Below are 12,636 nucleotides of genomic sequence, written 5' to 3'. Positions count from 1 at the left end.
TCTAGCTGAGAAGCAACAAAGCCCACATGGAAGACACACACCTGCCTGTGAGATCATGAGGTGTGGAAGGGATCAGGTATCAGGCATCATGAGAACAAAAAATCATATCATTGTGAATGAGGGGGAGTGCAGAGTGGGGACCAAAGACACATCTGTGGGCAACTGGACATCCTCTTATGGAAGGGTCGCAGGGAGAAGATGAGCCAGTCAGGGTGCAATGTAGCAACAATGAAACATAAAACTTTCCTCTAGTTCCTAAATGCTTCTTCCCTCCCCACTATCATGATCTGTTATACCTTACAAATCTGGCTAGACCAGAGGACGTACACTGGTACAGATAGGAACTGGAAACACAGGGAATCCAGGGTGGATAATCCCTTTAGGACCAGTGCTGAGAGTGGTGATACTGGAGGGTGGAGGGAGGATGGGGTGGAAAGGGGGAACTGATCACAAGGATTTACATATAACCTCCTCCCTGGGGGACGGACAACAGAAAAGTGGGTGAAGGGAGATGTTGGACTGGGAAAGTTATGACAAAATAATAATTTATAAGTTATCAAGGGTTCATGAGGGAGGGGGGATTGGGGAGGGAGGGAAAAAAGAGGAGCTGATGCCAGGGGCATAAGTGGAGAGCAAATGTTTTGAGAATGATGAGGTCAATGAATGTACAAATGTACTTTACACAATGGATGGATATATGGATTGCGATAAGAGTTATATGAGCCCCTAATAAAATGATTTTAAAAATTATTCTGAAGACTAAAAAGTATTTATTAGGCACACTCCTAAAGCAAAATTTTTTTCACATTTCAAAAAAACAAAATGCAAATTATAAAATGCCAGTATGTATAAGAAAAACATTTAGAGGTCTTTCAGTGATTTTCCATATATAGATTTTTTTCAATGCTACACTTTGCAGCACTATATTGAAAAGTTTGATAAAAATATGATTTCTGATTTTTTTACAAAAAAATATGCAGGAGGCCATATTCCTAGGAGAGAAGCAACTGCCAAGTGCCCACACACGCCTGCTGTTACTTGCTGTCCTGGTGTTCTTCCTCTAACAGTGGCTACAGTCTATCATCCATGCTTCTGCTTGATACGCTTTTGTGGAATATCTGTAGGAATCCATAAGGTTAGCAATGACGTCTATTTCTACACTTTCTCAATCCTCGTGAATCTTTTATTACTGCATACCAGTCCTCTACATGCCCAGTAACATTCAGCCTTAGAACCTGCTCCCCGGGCTGTTCATATGGCAGCCCTCCCCCCTCCCCGCCCCCCGCTACCATCCATTGTCTTCCTCCTTATGCTTCAGTTGAGAGTTTATCAAAAACTGGAAGCCACAACTCACTGGTGGGCTGTGAAATTATTTTATTACTTACTCTAATGAAGTAGAAAAACCTTCAGACTTCACAGCATAAACAGGTATGGTTTTATGAAACACACAGAGCAAGCGACTACATACCAGTACTGCGATATATACACACACATGCATGAACACATACATTACATCTTCAGGTAAAATATATGCTATGTCAAAGAAAAGTGTTTGAGAATCCATGTTTTGGGCATCTCTTATATAGAGCAGACCGGCGAATGACAAGTGAACCATGAATCCTCTCTGCCCTTCCACTGGCAGCTGGCCCGCTCCCACAGTGGAAAATGGAAAAAGGCGATAGAAGCTCTCAGCCAACTCTTTGAACCCCTCAACACAGTTGCATGATTCCCAAAATCTTATTTCCGCTTGCAGTTTACCAGACTTCATTTTCTGTTTCTTCAGGTGAAGTTTGCAGAGAGAAAGTCTGTGTTCTGTTCAATATTCACACACATTCTGTTTCATGACACAGACGGCAGCCCCCACAATCCTGTTTCCATTTCTCTCCAGCCCATCCCCGCCCCCACCATTGAGTTATCTCCCTGGGTGGGCAGGCTGTGCTTCCCATCTCTGATGGCTAAGGGTTCCCATGAGTGAATCCTTCCCTGGTCTTTAACGTTCACCCCAGAGGCCTAGCGCCTACCTAATAGTTAAGCTTGAAAGGTGTCGGTGGGATCCTTCTCTCGCCGCCCCCTTTGCACCTACCACCTCTCTGTGCATGCACCATGCCTCTTCCTAATGGTTTAAACCGACTGCCCATCAGCGGCTCTACAGGGCAGCGTGCCACTGCCCCTGAGAGTTGGGGGTTGCCAAGACCGCGACTCTTTAAGGGAGTGCAAAGCCCCATCTTTCTCCCTTGGAGTGGCCTTGCGGTCAGCAGCCCAACGCATAACCACTACCCACACCGGGGACCCTTCTGGACGGTGTAGCAGCACCTAAGTGTTTGGTCTGCACGCAGACTGGCTGGCAGGGCTGTAACTGCAGTGCAAGGCCCCTGGCACCTCCCTCCCTCCCTCCCCACCGCAACACTCTAGTTCTACTTCTGAAAGCTCAAAATCCAGGTCTGATCACTAAAAATAGTGACGTGGAAACAGTCGTACTAAAATTAGAGTCTGGATCTGATTTTGAGGTCTACAACGTAGAACTGGAGTGCTGGGGTGGGCGGGCAGGCGGGTGTGTGTAGCCTGCATGGCTGCACTGAAGCCGTTAGCTGAGTCTTCAGATTATGACGTTGGCGGTTCTCTACGATCTGCCCAAGCGCGGGTTTCCTGTCACGGATCTGAAGTAAATGCTGTATTTGAGGACTCATGACATCCACTGATTCCAGAATATTCTGAGACATTATCTCTAGTTTCTTATCAGAAATGGGTTAGACATTCTCTGTCTTCTCGTTACACAAGCTTGCTTTCATATTCTGCTCTGTGCAATGTCCCACATCCACTGTTCACTACATTTTCACTCCCCACCCCAGAGATCCAGCGAGTTCTAAAACTTCTACCTGGTTTATTTTCAGGTCTGCTTGGTTCCTTTCTGGTTCTTTCATCCCTCTCCTTGGAAACATGCTCAAGTCGTGCACCTCAGCCTGCTGAGGCAACCATGCACACAGGCCACCTTTGCCCTCACTTCTCCCCCACCCTCCCGGCGCCTCAGGACCTAGAAGCAGTCTGTTTCTAAGTTGACCTCCTTCCCGCTGATAGAGGCAAGCTGATTTCAAAACCTGTGCTGTGGAGTCAGGCAAATTCAAGTCAAACTCGTATCACAAAGGCTCTCTGTGACTTCAACTTCATGTCGGTGAGGTCCTGTTTACTGCTCTCCTCCGAAACAGTGGCCACTGGAAGAGTCAGTACTTGGTCCCCAACTTGACTTCTCGTAGGTGAGACCAACTGGCCCAGAGGAACAAACCAAACGAGCTCAAGGGTTAGATTCAAAACACGTTATGGCGCACATAATAACAATACACTTAAAAATCTTATGGTTCAAATTATCTATGAAATGTCTACAGAAGCTGATTTATATTCAATAAAAATGCCACATTCAAGCATTCTTAACTAATATTTAGAATATCCTCGAACGGTCTTAAGGTGCTTACTTTGTAAACGAATCGTAGGCTCAATCTTCTCCAGCCACTGGAATAAAGCAACCAAATGGCTAACCTCAAGACAGCACCTGGATTAGCTCTAGTCCAGTATGTGGTTACGTTGTAGATTTAAAATGAAACTGTATGCCTTCGTTAAAGTCTGTAACTAGGACAAGATTTCAACTCAAAATTCAATTACATGTCAAGCCCGTTTTCCTTTTCAAGAGTCTACCCAGGTGACTGTAGAGCCTTGGACTGAAAGTTCACCAAGTCGGAATGGCTTCTTTGGTCTGTCGTTACATTTGTAAAAGTGAGGGGCTTGCAGAGGAAGCCTAATGGCGTAAGTTAGTGCCTGTTTTCTCACCGTGATTATGGTACTTGCACTATTTCCTGTCCGTATTCGGTTTACGTAACAGGGAATGCAGTGCACTAAGGGAAAGACCAAGTACAGGAATCTTTTGCACTCCCTCTGAGATAAGCTCAGCTCCATGTCCATCAGTCTGAAGTCCTGAGGGTCCTGGCCCTCATGATAATGTTCTGTGAGCACTGAGCCCACAACCTCTTCAGGCCCAGGTCTAGAGTACTGTGCACAAAGCAGCAAGCTGCAGACCCCTAACCAGACCACAGCAGGGGTTGCACCCCGCTCCTGCTCTCCCCCCTCTGGCACAGCCTCAAGTCTGGCTGTGAAGAAGGCTGTGAGATCAGCACAGAGGAAGGAGGAGGGCTTGAGCTCTACTGGGAGCAGAGGTGAAACAGTGACACGGGCAGAGGCAGGAGACCAGCTGCAGGAAAAGACTGGACAGCTCACAGGAAGCAAGCCCAAGATCCCAATGCCCAGAGAAGGACCACCCAGAGTCCAGGAAAGCCCACTGGTTAATCCTCGCTGGGCAGTAGGGACATACAACACAACCCGTGTGCGTGGGTCTGTGACACGCACTACACACAAACCCCAGGTCAGTCCCGCCCAGGCAGGGTTGTAGGCTTACTTCCACTCCTCTGGGGGGTGTGCGAGCTCGTACTTCTCCCTCACGTTGGAGACCCCCATGTCCAGGTGGAGCCAGTGCACCTCCTCCGACTGCAGGTGGCTGAGGCGGAACCCGTAGCAGGCCACGTGCTTGACTTTGTGGCTGTCCACGATCTTCTGGATGATGCCCTGGAACACACCCCGACCGGTGACGGTGAGAAGCCGAAAAGCCCCCGGCCAGGGGCGGCCGGGAAAGCAGACCTTGATTCCAAGGTCTCTGGTAACAGCAAGGCCTGCATTCTCACCACAGCATCTTCTTCTCAAGTAGTCTTTTGAGGGACACAGAACACTTGATTAAACACCAGGAAGACGGCCCCCCTTTCTTTATTGACAAGGTATGTAAGCCCACACGTCCAGGTTTGCCAACTCCACTTGTGTCAGGCCCCCACAAGATGTGTCCAAGCCCGAGAGCACCCACAGTGACGTTCTGAGGACGGGGCCCAGATGGGGCTATCCTTTCTGAACCACCGAGGGCACTGCTTGAGGTCAGGCTGCAACCTTAGTGTCATTCAAACAACAAGGCAATGTATTTTATTTTCTGCTTGAACTCTCAGCTGTATTCACTTAACAACCACATTTAGTAAGAGCCTGGAACACAGGGGATCAGAGATAAACCCCTCAAGGCCAACAAGGAGAGTAGATACCAGGAGGGTGGGGGGTAGAAAGGGGAAATTGATCACAAGGAGCAACCTAGAGCCCCCTTCCCAGGGTGACAAATAACAGAAAAGTGAGTGAGGGGCAAAGGAAGAAGATGTAAGATATGGAAATAATAATAATCTATAACTTATCAAGGCTTCACAAGGGAGGGAGGGTAAGAGAGGGAGGGGGAAGATATGGAGAGCTGATATCAGGGGATCAAGTGGGAAGAGAATGCTTTGAAAATATGATGGCGGCATATGTGCAAATGTGCTTGACACACTGGATGAATGTATGGATTGTGATAGAGATATAAGAGCCTCCAATAAAAGTATTAAAAATAAATAAAATCCTACCCCTAGGGGACAGACAACAGAAAGGTGGGTGAAGGGAGACATCGGTCAGTGTAAGACATGAAAAAATAATGACAATTTATAAATTATCAAGGGTTCGGGAGGGAGGGAGGAAGGGGAAAATGAGGAGCTGATAACCAAGGGCTCAAGTAGAAAGAAAATGTTTTGAAAATGATGACAACAAATGTAACAAATGTGCTTGACACAATGCATATATGTATGCATTGTGATAAGAGCTGTATGAACCCCCAATAAAATGATTTTTTTTAAATAATAAAATCCAAAAAAAAAAAAGAAAGAAATCCACATTTAGGTCAATTAAAGTGCCGCGCTCTAGAGTGTCCTCAACCATCATTAAGGTTCACAATTAAATTTCATCCAAGTTGCTTGGCATTCCTTGGATCTGATCTTCCTGCCTCCATCCGTGGATTAGTTCAGCATCCTAGAGATGGTTCACCTAGTTTGCCCTATGGTCCCCTAAACGCATCAGGTTGACAGCACAGAACACTACGTGTGCCGGTCAGAATCTGACACCAGTTCAATGCTGGCAGCTTAGCCAGTGAACAAGAAGACACTCTTGCATGGCTAGCAGGGAGCCTGCCAGTGGACAGGGGACCAGCTGTGTTGAAGAACATGAGCAAGACCATGAAGACACATGGTAAGTTATTTGCGTTTGCAGTGGATCACCTTACTATCTGCTCGCACTCTAGTTTATAACAGAACAACTTTCCTGTGCAGCACACTAAGGCAGCCCCACACTGGTGCTGCCTGCGCATGGGCCCCTGGGTTCAGAGGAGGGGCAGGTGGGGTCAGCATGAGGCCACCAGGGCAGCTCCCTGGAGCCAGGAAGCTTTGTCCTGGGGCTTGGGAAAGGGGCCAGAGGTGACAGGAGCTCAGCCTGTGCTCTCTCAGGTGTGAGAGGTCCCTCGGAGAGATGTCCTGGAGGGAGACGGGGGGGTGGAGGGGCAGCGCACGAACAGGACAAAAACCAGCAGCTGCCCTTCCATCAAGTGTGCTAATCACAACCACCAACTATTTGTTCCACCTTTGAGGTGAGTGATAGAAATGACCATTAAAGAAAATCACCACTGGTGTTTACAAAGCAGTGATTATGGGAAGCACTGTGCACTCACAATGTAAGGCACCCAACAGGCCCAGCACCAGCGGAGCGTTTCTGTGCCGGCCCGAGATTCTGTGCTGAGCACGCTGCTGTCGTTAACACAACACAGGGTGTTCCCAGGCCCTTGGTGGGAGAAGCCACAGAATATAATTACACTGTATACAAAGGGTGACCAAGGTGTCCACCACCAAGGACAAGGGCTTGTCATGTGCCCACCTGTGCCCTCGTAGACACCGAGTGACCAGGAGTCATAGAAGATCCCTCTAGCCGACAGGATCCCATACAAGGTTGCTCACTGAACACAGGGAGGAGCAGAGAAGAACGAGAAGCAAGCTCAGGGTCAGAGAAAGCAGAGACCTAAAGCCAGACTGGCAGCATCAGGGAGGAAGAGGTGTTCTCAGGACAGGAGGCTGTGTGTAGGCCAGGGCACAGTGAGCGACTTGGACGGGCAGGCCAAGGTCTGGCTTTCTGGCCAAAGGCCTGACACTCGGGCCACTGCCACTGAGGGGTAAAGCAGGCTGTGCCTGCACAAGGTGCCCAGCTGAGGGGAGCTGGAAATCAGCCTGCAGTCCGCCTTCAGACTGTGGCTCTGGGGTGGCCTGGGGTTGCCCATATGGGGCACCTCTTCCCCATTTCTAAGGCGATTTCTGCAGCTGCTGCTTGCCAAGACACAAACGCCTGAGCTGCAACAGACTGGAGCTGGCGCCTCATTGCAGTCCCACAAAAGCTCCTTTGTCTCACGGTGTCAGCTCGTCCAGTTCACCCCAGAGAGCCAAGCACTCTCTGGCCAGAGACCGGACTTAGCCACATCACCTCCACCCACCCCGCGCTCCGTTGGTCCATCTGTCCAGTGTCGACCTTTCCTTCAGCATATCCAGATACACTGTGGGAGGGGGTGCAGGCCTCTGAAGTCTACTTTTCTGAGTCAGTGAACGGCACAGCAAGGTCACACTGAGTAGCTGGACCGAGAGCCCCAGCCCCGGCATGCCATGGCTGCAGCAAACTCGCTCATGAGGGGAAATGGTGGGACAGGGTTGAACTCACCACTGATGGGAAGTGGATTAAATTGAATTTCCCTTAAACTGGCCTGGAAGGCCCACGGCATTCTAGTCCTGTTATGCCCAAAAGAACACATGGTGACTCTAAAATCTCCATGTATGTCACGCTTCCAAGTTACATACTCGTCCTGGCTAAAGTTCCGTGACATTAGGCACGGAGTCCTCACCATGCCGCGACCATGAGGGGTCCTTGTTGGGAAATGGAATGGGGGGAGGAGAGGGGCAGATACAACAATGGGTATGCAGGCTGTGGTGAACATGCTGGACACTCAAAAGCTCCATGAAATGCAACTTTGTGGCTGACACTGAACTTGGTACCCACAGTCCTGACTCAGAATGACACCTTGCTGCCGGGGCTCCTCAACCGGACGTTCTCATTCCGCCTTCTCCCCACTGACCTCTAATTGGCACATGGTGCACGGTCTGTTGCCAGAGACGCTGAAGGTCTCTGGCTACATCCTCCTGCACTCAGCAGTGCAGGTGCCAGTCTGGGGCCCGGGGCCCTATCCTGCGAGGGTCACCTGGCTGGTGGCCTTTAGGATTTTCTACCTGGGTCACTCTGAAGCCAGGAGCTGGTGCCGGCAGAGGGTTGGAATAAGTATCCTGGGTACTAACTCCAGACCCTTATAATCTGTCACCTCAAGTTCAGGCCAGCCTGTCTGCGTGGTTCCGTGTTCTCCACTGGATATGTGTCTCCTCACAGCTGAGCCAGGGAGCACCCCGGGATGGCAGTGGTAAAAGCCGGGGGAGACGAATGTAGCTGTGACAGTCTCACTCTACAGCCCCTCCACCGCAAGCAGCTCGTTCCTCCTCACCCCTGCATGCCTCTGGCTCACACCTGTGATACCTCAGGCCCCTCAGAGTTCATGGCCAGGTTCCCTTTGTTTCCTGCTGTGACCCTGTCCTTTCCTTCTTTATAGGGGTGCTAGACTCAATGCCAGCCTGAGATGCCCGTCCACTGCTGCCCATCAAACACCTCAGCTACCAAGCACGGACATCTGAACACTCTACAGATCCCCATCTTTCCCTGGGGAAGATGAGCTCCTTTCTCCTACAAAGGCCTCACGGGTTCTTTCAGGAGCACGGTCTCCCGCAGAAATAAGACAGACGGCCGGCCACATAAGGGGCTTAACATCTTCCAGTGGCACAAGGGGCAAATGAACTTATTCCTAAAAACTACTTTTATTCAACCTAAGAGACCAAAGACAGGACAGTTTCAACATGTGAAGGTAGACAAACCGTTAGAGAGGCATCACAGGGAGTCTTTGGCGTCAGGTGTATTTTGTATTCGACACATTCCAGTGCCCGAGAACCCCATGTGGCGGTGGCTACTCTATCGGGCAAGCGTGGCAACAGTCAGCCCGAGACGGAGTCTAATTTTCAGTGACCTTGGATAGAGATTAGTGCCATCCTGCTGGAAGGTGGTTCCTTGCCATCTAACACCCCTTCCTGTCCTAACCTCACCAGTCCTGTTCCTGCATTCGACGTTCCAGCTGAAGGGAAACTCCTGAGTTCCCGCCATTGTCATTGTCTCCCCGCAAGGGATCTCAGAGCATCTGGAAGTACACAGAGAGCCCTTGGCTGGTCCCCAGGGTCAGTCTGCTTGCTCCCGCTGGCCCCCAACGGCACCCACATTGTCCTTTGCCCTGAGGGACACTCTTGGTGCCGGCACCCCACGATGTCCTCCTTCCTCTCAAACTCGACCTGAATCTCTTGGGACCATCACATGCATGACTCTTCATGATCACACGTGAGGGGACAGCTCCTTGCTCACGGTACTAATCACCAACTCACACGTTCTGGGGACACTTGCGGGACAGCCAGCCCATTTACTTCCATTCGTGGGTGTCTGGTGTCTTGACACGTCTACTGTGCTCTGTGTCAGCATCAGACCTGGAAAGGTGACTACATCCACATTCTTGTCCCCTGAGCTGCTCACACCTGGGTTTTGAAGGCAGTGTTTGTGTGCTTGTTTCCACCTGCGAGGCTTGTGGTGCAGGAGTGAGAGCTCTGCCCAATTTGACTACAAAATGGGGGGAACTGACAACAGAAAACCACGATGGCAAGGTCTACCTGGGGTTCCCCCAGTGACTCCCCCCTACCTAGTGGTCCTGTCTACATTCCACGCCCACCCAGAAAGACGATGTGCGCCCAGCTCGGACTGCTGCCCCGAGAGCTAACCTGGCAGCACACCGCTAGCCACAAGCCTGCTGTGGGGACAGCAGCTGGACTGAACTGACACGCCAAGAACTGAACTCAGGCCAACCCCTGACCTCTACACCAACTCTAGGCCTGCCATGTGCAGAGGGCACAGGCTGAAAGAAAGCCAGCAAGCTTCATGAGAAAGTGCAGAGATTAACTCCCTATAAGCAGGTAATCGTACATATTTCCATCTTGAATCAGTAATTCTCCCTTTAATGATTAATCATTTTGAAAACATCAGCCAGTATGCGGCCATGATACATCGTTCAAATGTGGCATTTCAGCCTTAAAACTACCTTCACCAAACCCTTTACTCTAAAAGGGTGGCGACAGAAGAGTTTGCCAGAGGAGCAGATGATGGACTGCACTGCGCAACGGAAAGGGAACGGCCTAGTTGACCTTGTCTGTGCCCAGGCCCGGCTCTGGTTCTCACCAGTCACCACTGGAGGAGGGACTGGGTGGGCACTCCACCCACATCTGGTCCAATGGACAGAGGAAACCACACGCTATCTTCTCCCCACTTTCAGGGCAGACCTGCGCCTCCGCCTGGGGTGCTCCACCCCTGGTTCTGTGTCACAAGCTTGCCCTCCACACCCAAGTGGACACCTTTCCAGTTCCCGCCCTAGCCTCGACACCTACCATGAGGGCGCCTGCTCTGTTCCGCCAGCCAGGCACTCACTGTGCCCTGCTGCTCTAGCTAGGCCTCGGTTCTTACTGCCCACACTGAAGACACGCAGGAGAGCAAGCACCCCACTGGGACACTTGCACCCCAGAGCCAATCCTTCAGGATGCCCTGGGCCAAGCCATTCTCTCTCCAGGGTTGTCCTCTACGGTCCTTGAGAGGCCCCTGAAGTCCCTCAGACTCACAATGGTCACTGCTCTTGGAGGAACATCCAGTTTTGAGGGATGTAAACAGTTCCCAAAGGACATTCTCACATCACAGCTTTTGGGTACCGCTCAAGAGGAGCCCTGGGGCGCTGAGGGCAAGCCCATCCTGCGGCTCTGCACGAGAACGGCCAGGCTTCCTGCTCCTATACTCAGAAAGCCTCAGGGCCACTGTGCGTGGCAGTCAGCCTGATGGCATTGGAGGTTTCAAGTGGTCAGAGTTGAAGAAGGAGGAAAAATTGGGGGTGAGGGTGGGGGTGGTCAGTGGCACTGTGTGACTCATGTAACTCATTTATTTCCCTAAGAAGTTTTACAATGAAAATTCTATTCAGTCACGTAATGACTGAATAAATAATAAAAAGTTGTAATGTTCCCAAATAAAAACCATTTTCTGCACATGCCACGAGTGTACAAGCTGGATGTGGTGGGGCCTGGAGGACGTACTTACCCTGACATCGGTGGCGTCTCCGTGTCTGATAATACTGGCCCACGTGGTTGGCTCACTGTTGCTTTCAAAATAATGAAAGACCTTTAGCACTCGCTCCATGGCCCCTGGGGAGCGCTCCATCCCGGGGCCCAGGTGAGTCTTAGCACTGGAATTTGGTGTGTGATTCAAGTTTGGGTCAAGGTAAGCAGCTGCCATCCTTTTGCTGGATGCTAGGTATCTGTCATATTCTGTAGGGGGAGAAAAAAACCAGTAACTTTCAGCGTGCGGTATTTCAAATCCACCAATTAATGTGCTGTGCTGACCGCACAGTGAGACGCTTACCTGTGGATGGCACACTGTCAAGTGAGCTTGAGCACAGGGGCCTAATCTACTAGACACAGCCTCTCACGTCCACCAAGAACAGCACAATAAATGCTTGTTAAATGATTACCAGACAAGGAGTCTTGCTTTAGTTCTGCCCAAAGCCCCTCCACTGTGTTATAAACAATCTCACCCTCTTGTGCCATCACCTTTACATCTGTGGGGAAATCTCATTGGAAAACCAAACCTGCTCATTTTTATTCTGCTTTTGAATAGATTAAGAGGTGCTTGTGCAAGAAAACTGGGACTAGCAGCCATTGTCGATACAAACCAAGCACTGGTGACTGGAAATGCAAGCACAAGGAGAGCCACGTTCCCCTCAGGAAGGGGGCAACAAACAACCGAGGACACAGCCGCGGAAGCACAAAGTCAGGAAGACCCCTCTCTGGGGAAGAGGGAAAGTCAGAAGCCAGACAGAACACAGCTCCAACTGTCAGGAGGACTCAAATCCTGGGACCAACCAGGACGAAGCAAGACAGAGACAGGAGCACAATGCAAGGACGGCTGTCCTCTTCACTGAGCTTGCAAGTGCTGCGGCCACCAGCACTAGGGCCGGGCAGAGCGGACAGCGGACACCTTCTGAATTATGGCACTGACAAACAATGCTGGCTACCAAGAGGGCAGACACTGAGCAAACAAGCCCAGGGCTGAGGGAGCCCACTGAGAATGCCCCGAGGGGCAGGCGAGGGAAACTTGATCTTGCTTATTCTGGACACGGCACTAGACATGATGGTTGGTAAAGGGGCGCGGCATGAGGGGAGCCCTCAAAGAAATGGATGACACAGTGGCTGCAACAATGGGCTCAAGCAAGCCCAAAATCATGACAATGGAAGGGGGGAGGGGCAGCGGATTTCAACTTAATCACACCCAAGGCTGCCATGAGTCAGAGTGGACTCTCAACCACTAGAATTTCAGCAGATCTTTGAGCACCATCGTAATGTTTCAGTTTCTTTGCTTGCCAACTCGCCGCACTTAGTTAAAAACAAGTACGGAGCTAAGAAACCCACAGCTTGGTAAGCAGGATGGAGGCAGGAAGAGGAGGATGGACGATCACTATTAAGACGTTCAACAAGTTATTTAGACGGATTCTCTATT

At 50.4% G+C, this 12,636-nt stretch overlaps 1 protein-coding gene and 1 pseudogene across 6 annotated transcripts in view; both read right to left on the bottom strand.

The window, feature by feature from the left end:
* PTK2 (protein tyrosine kinase 2) overlaps positions 1-12,636 on the bottom strand; it is a 181,529-nt gene that overhangs the window by 108,556 nt on the left and 60,337 nt on the right. For all 6 annotated transcript variants that reach the window (XM_075549219.1, XM_075549213.1, XM_075549218.1 and 3 more), the window contains 2 exons: positions 11,182-11,408; positions 4,442-4,608 (listed from right to left, as the gene is read on the bottom strand). In XM_075549219.1, the coding sequence (XP_075405334.1) occupies positions 4,442-4,608; positions 11,182-11,376 (362 nt within the window). In that variant the 5' untranslated portion in view covers positions 11,377-11,408. The remainder of the gene's footprint in view (positions 1-4,441; positions 4,609-11,181; positions 11,409-12,636) is intronic.
* On the bottom strand, positions 5,971-6,127 carry LOC142449635 (small nucleolar RNA SNORA24; annotated as a pseudogene).

The sequence above is a fragment of the Tenrec ecaudatus genome, chromosome 5 (genome assembly GCF_050624435.1).
Source record: "Tenrec ecaudatus isolate mTenEca1 chromosome 5, mTenEca1.hap1, whole genome shotgun sequence".
Taxonomy (NCBI): domain Eukaryota; kingdom Metazoa; phylum Chordata; class Mammalia; order Afrosoricida; family Tenrecidae; genus Tenrec; species Tenrec ecaudatus.
This window is presented reverse-complemented; position numbering and strand designations above follow the sequence as displayed.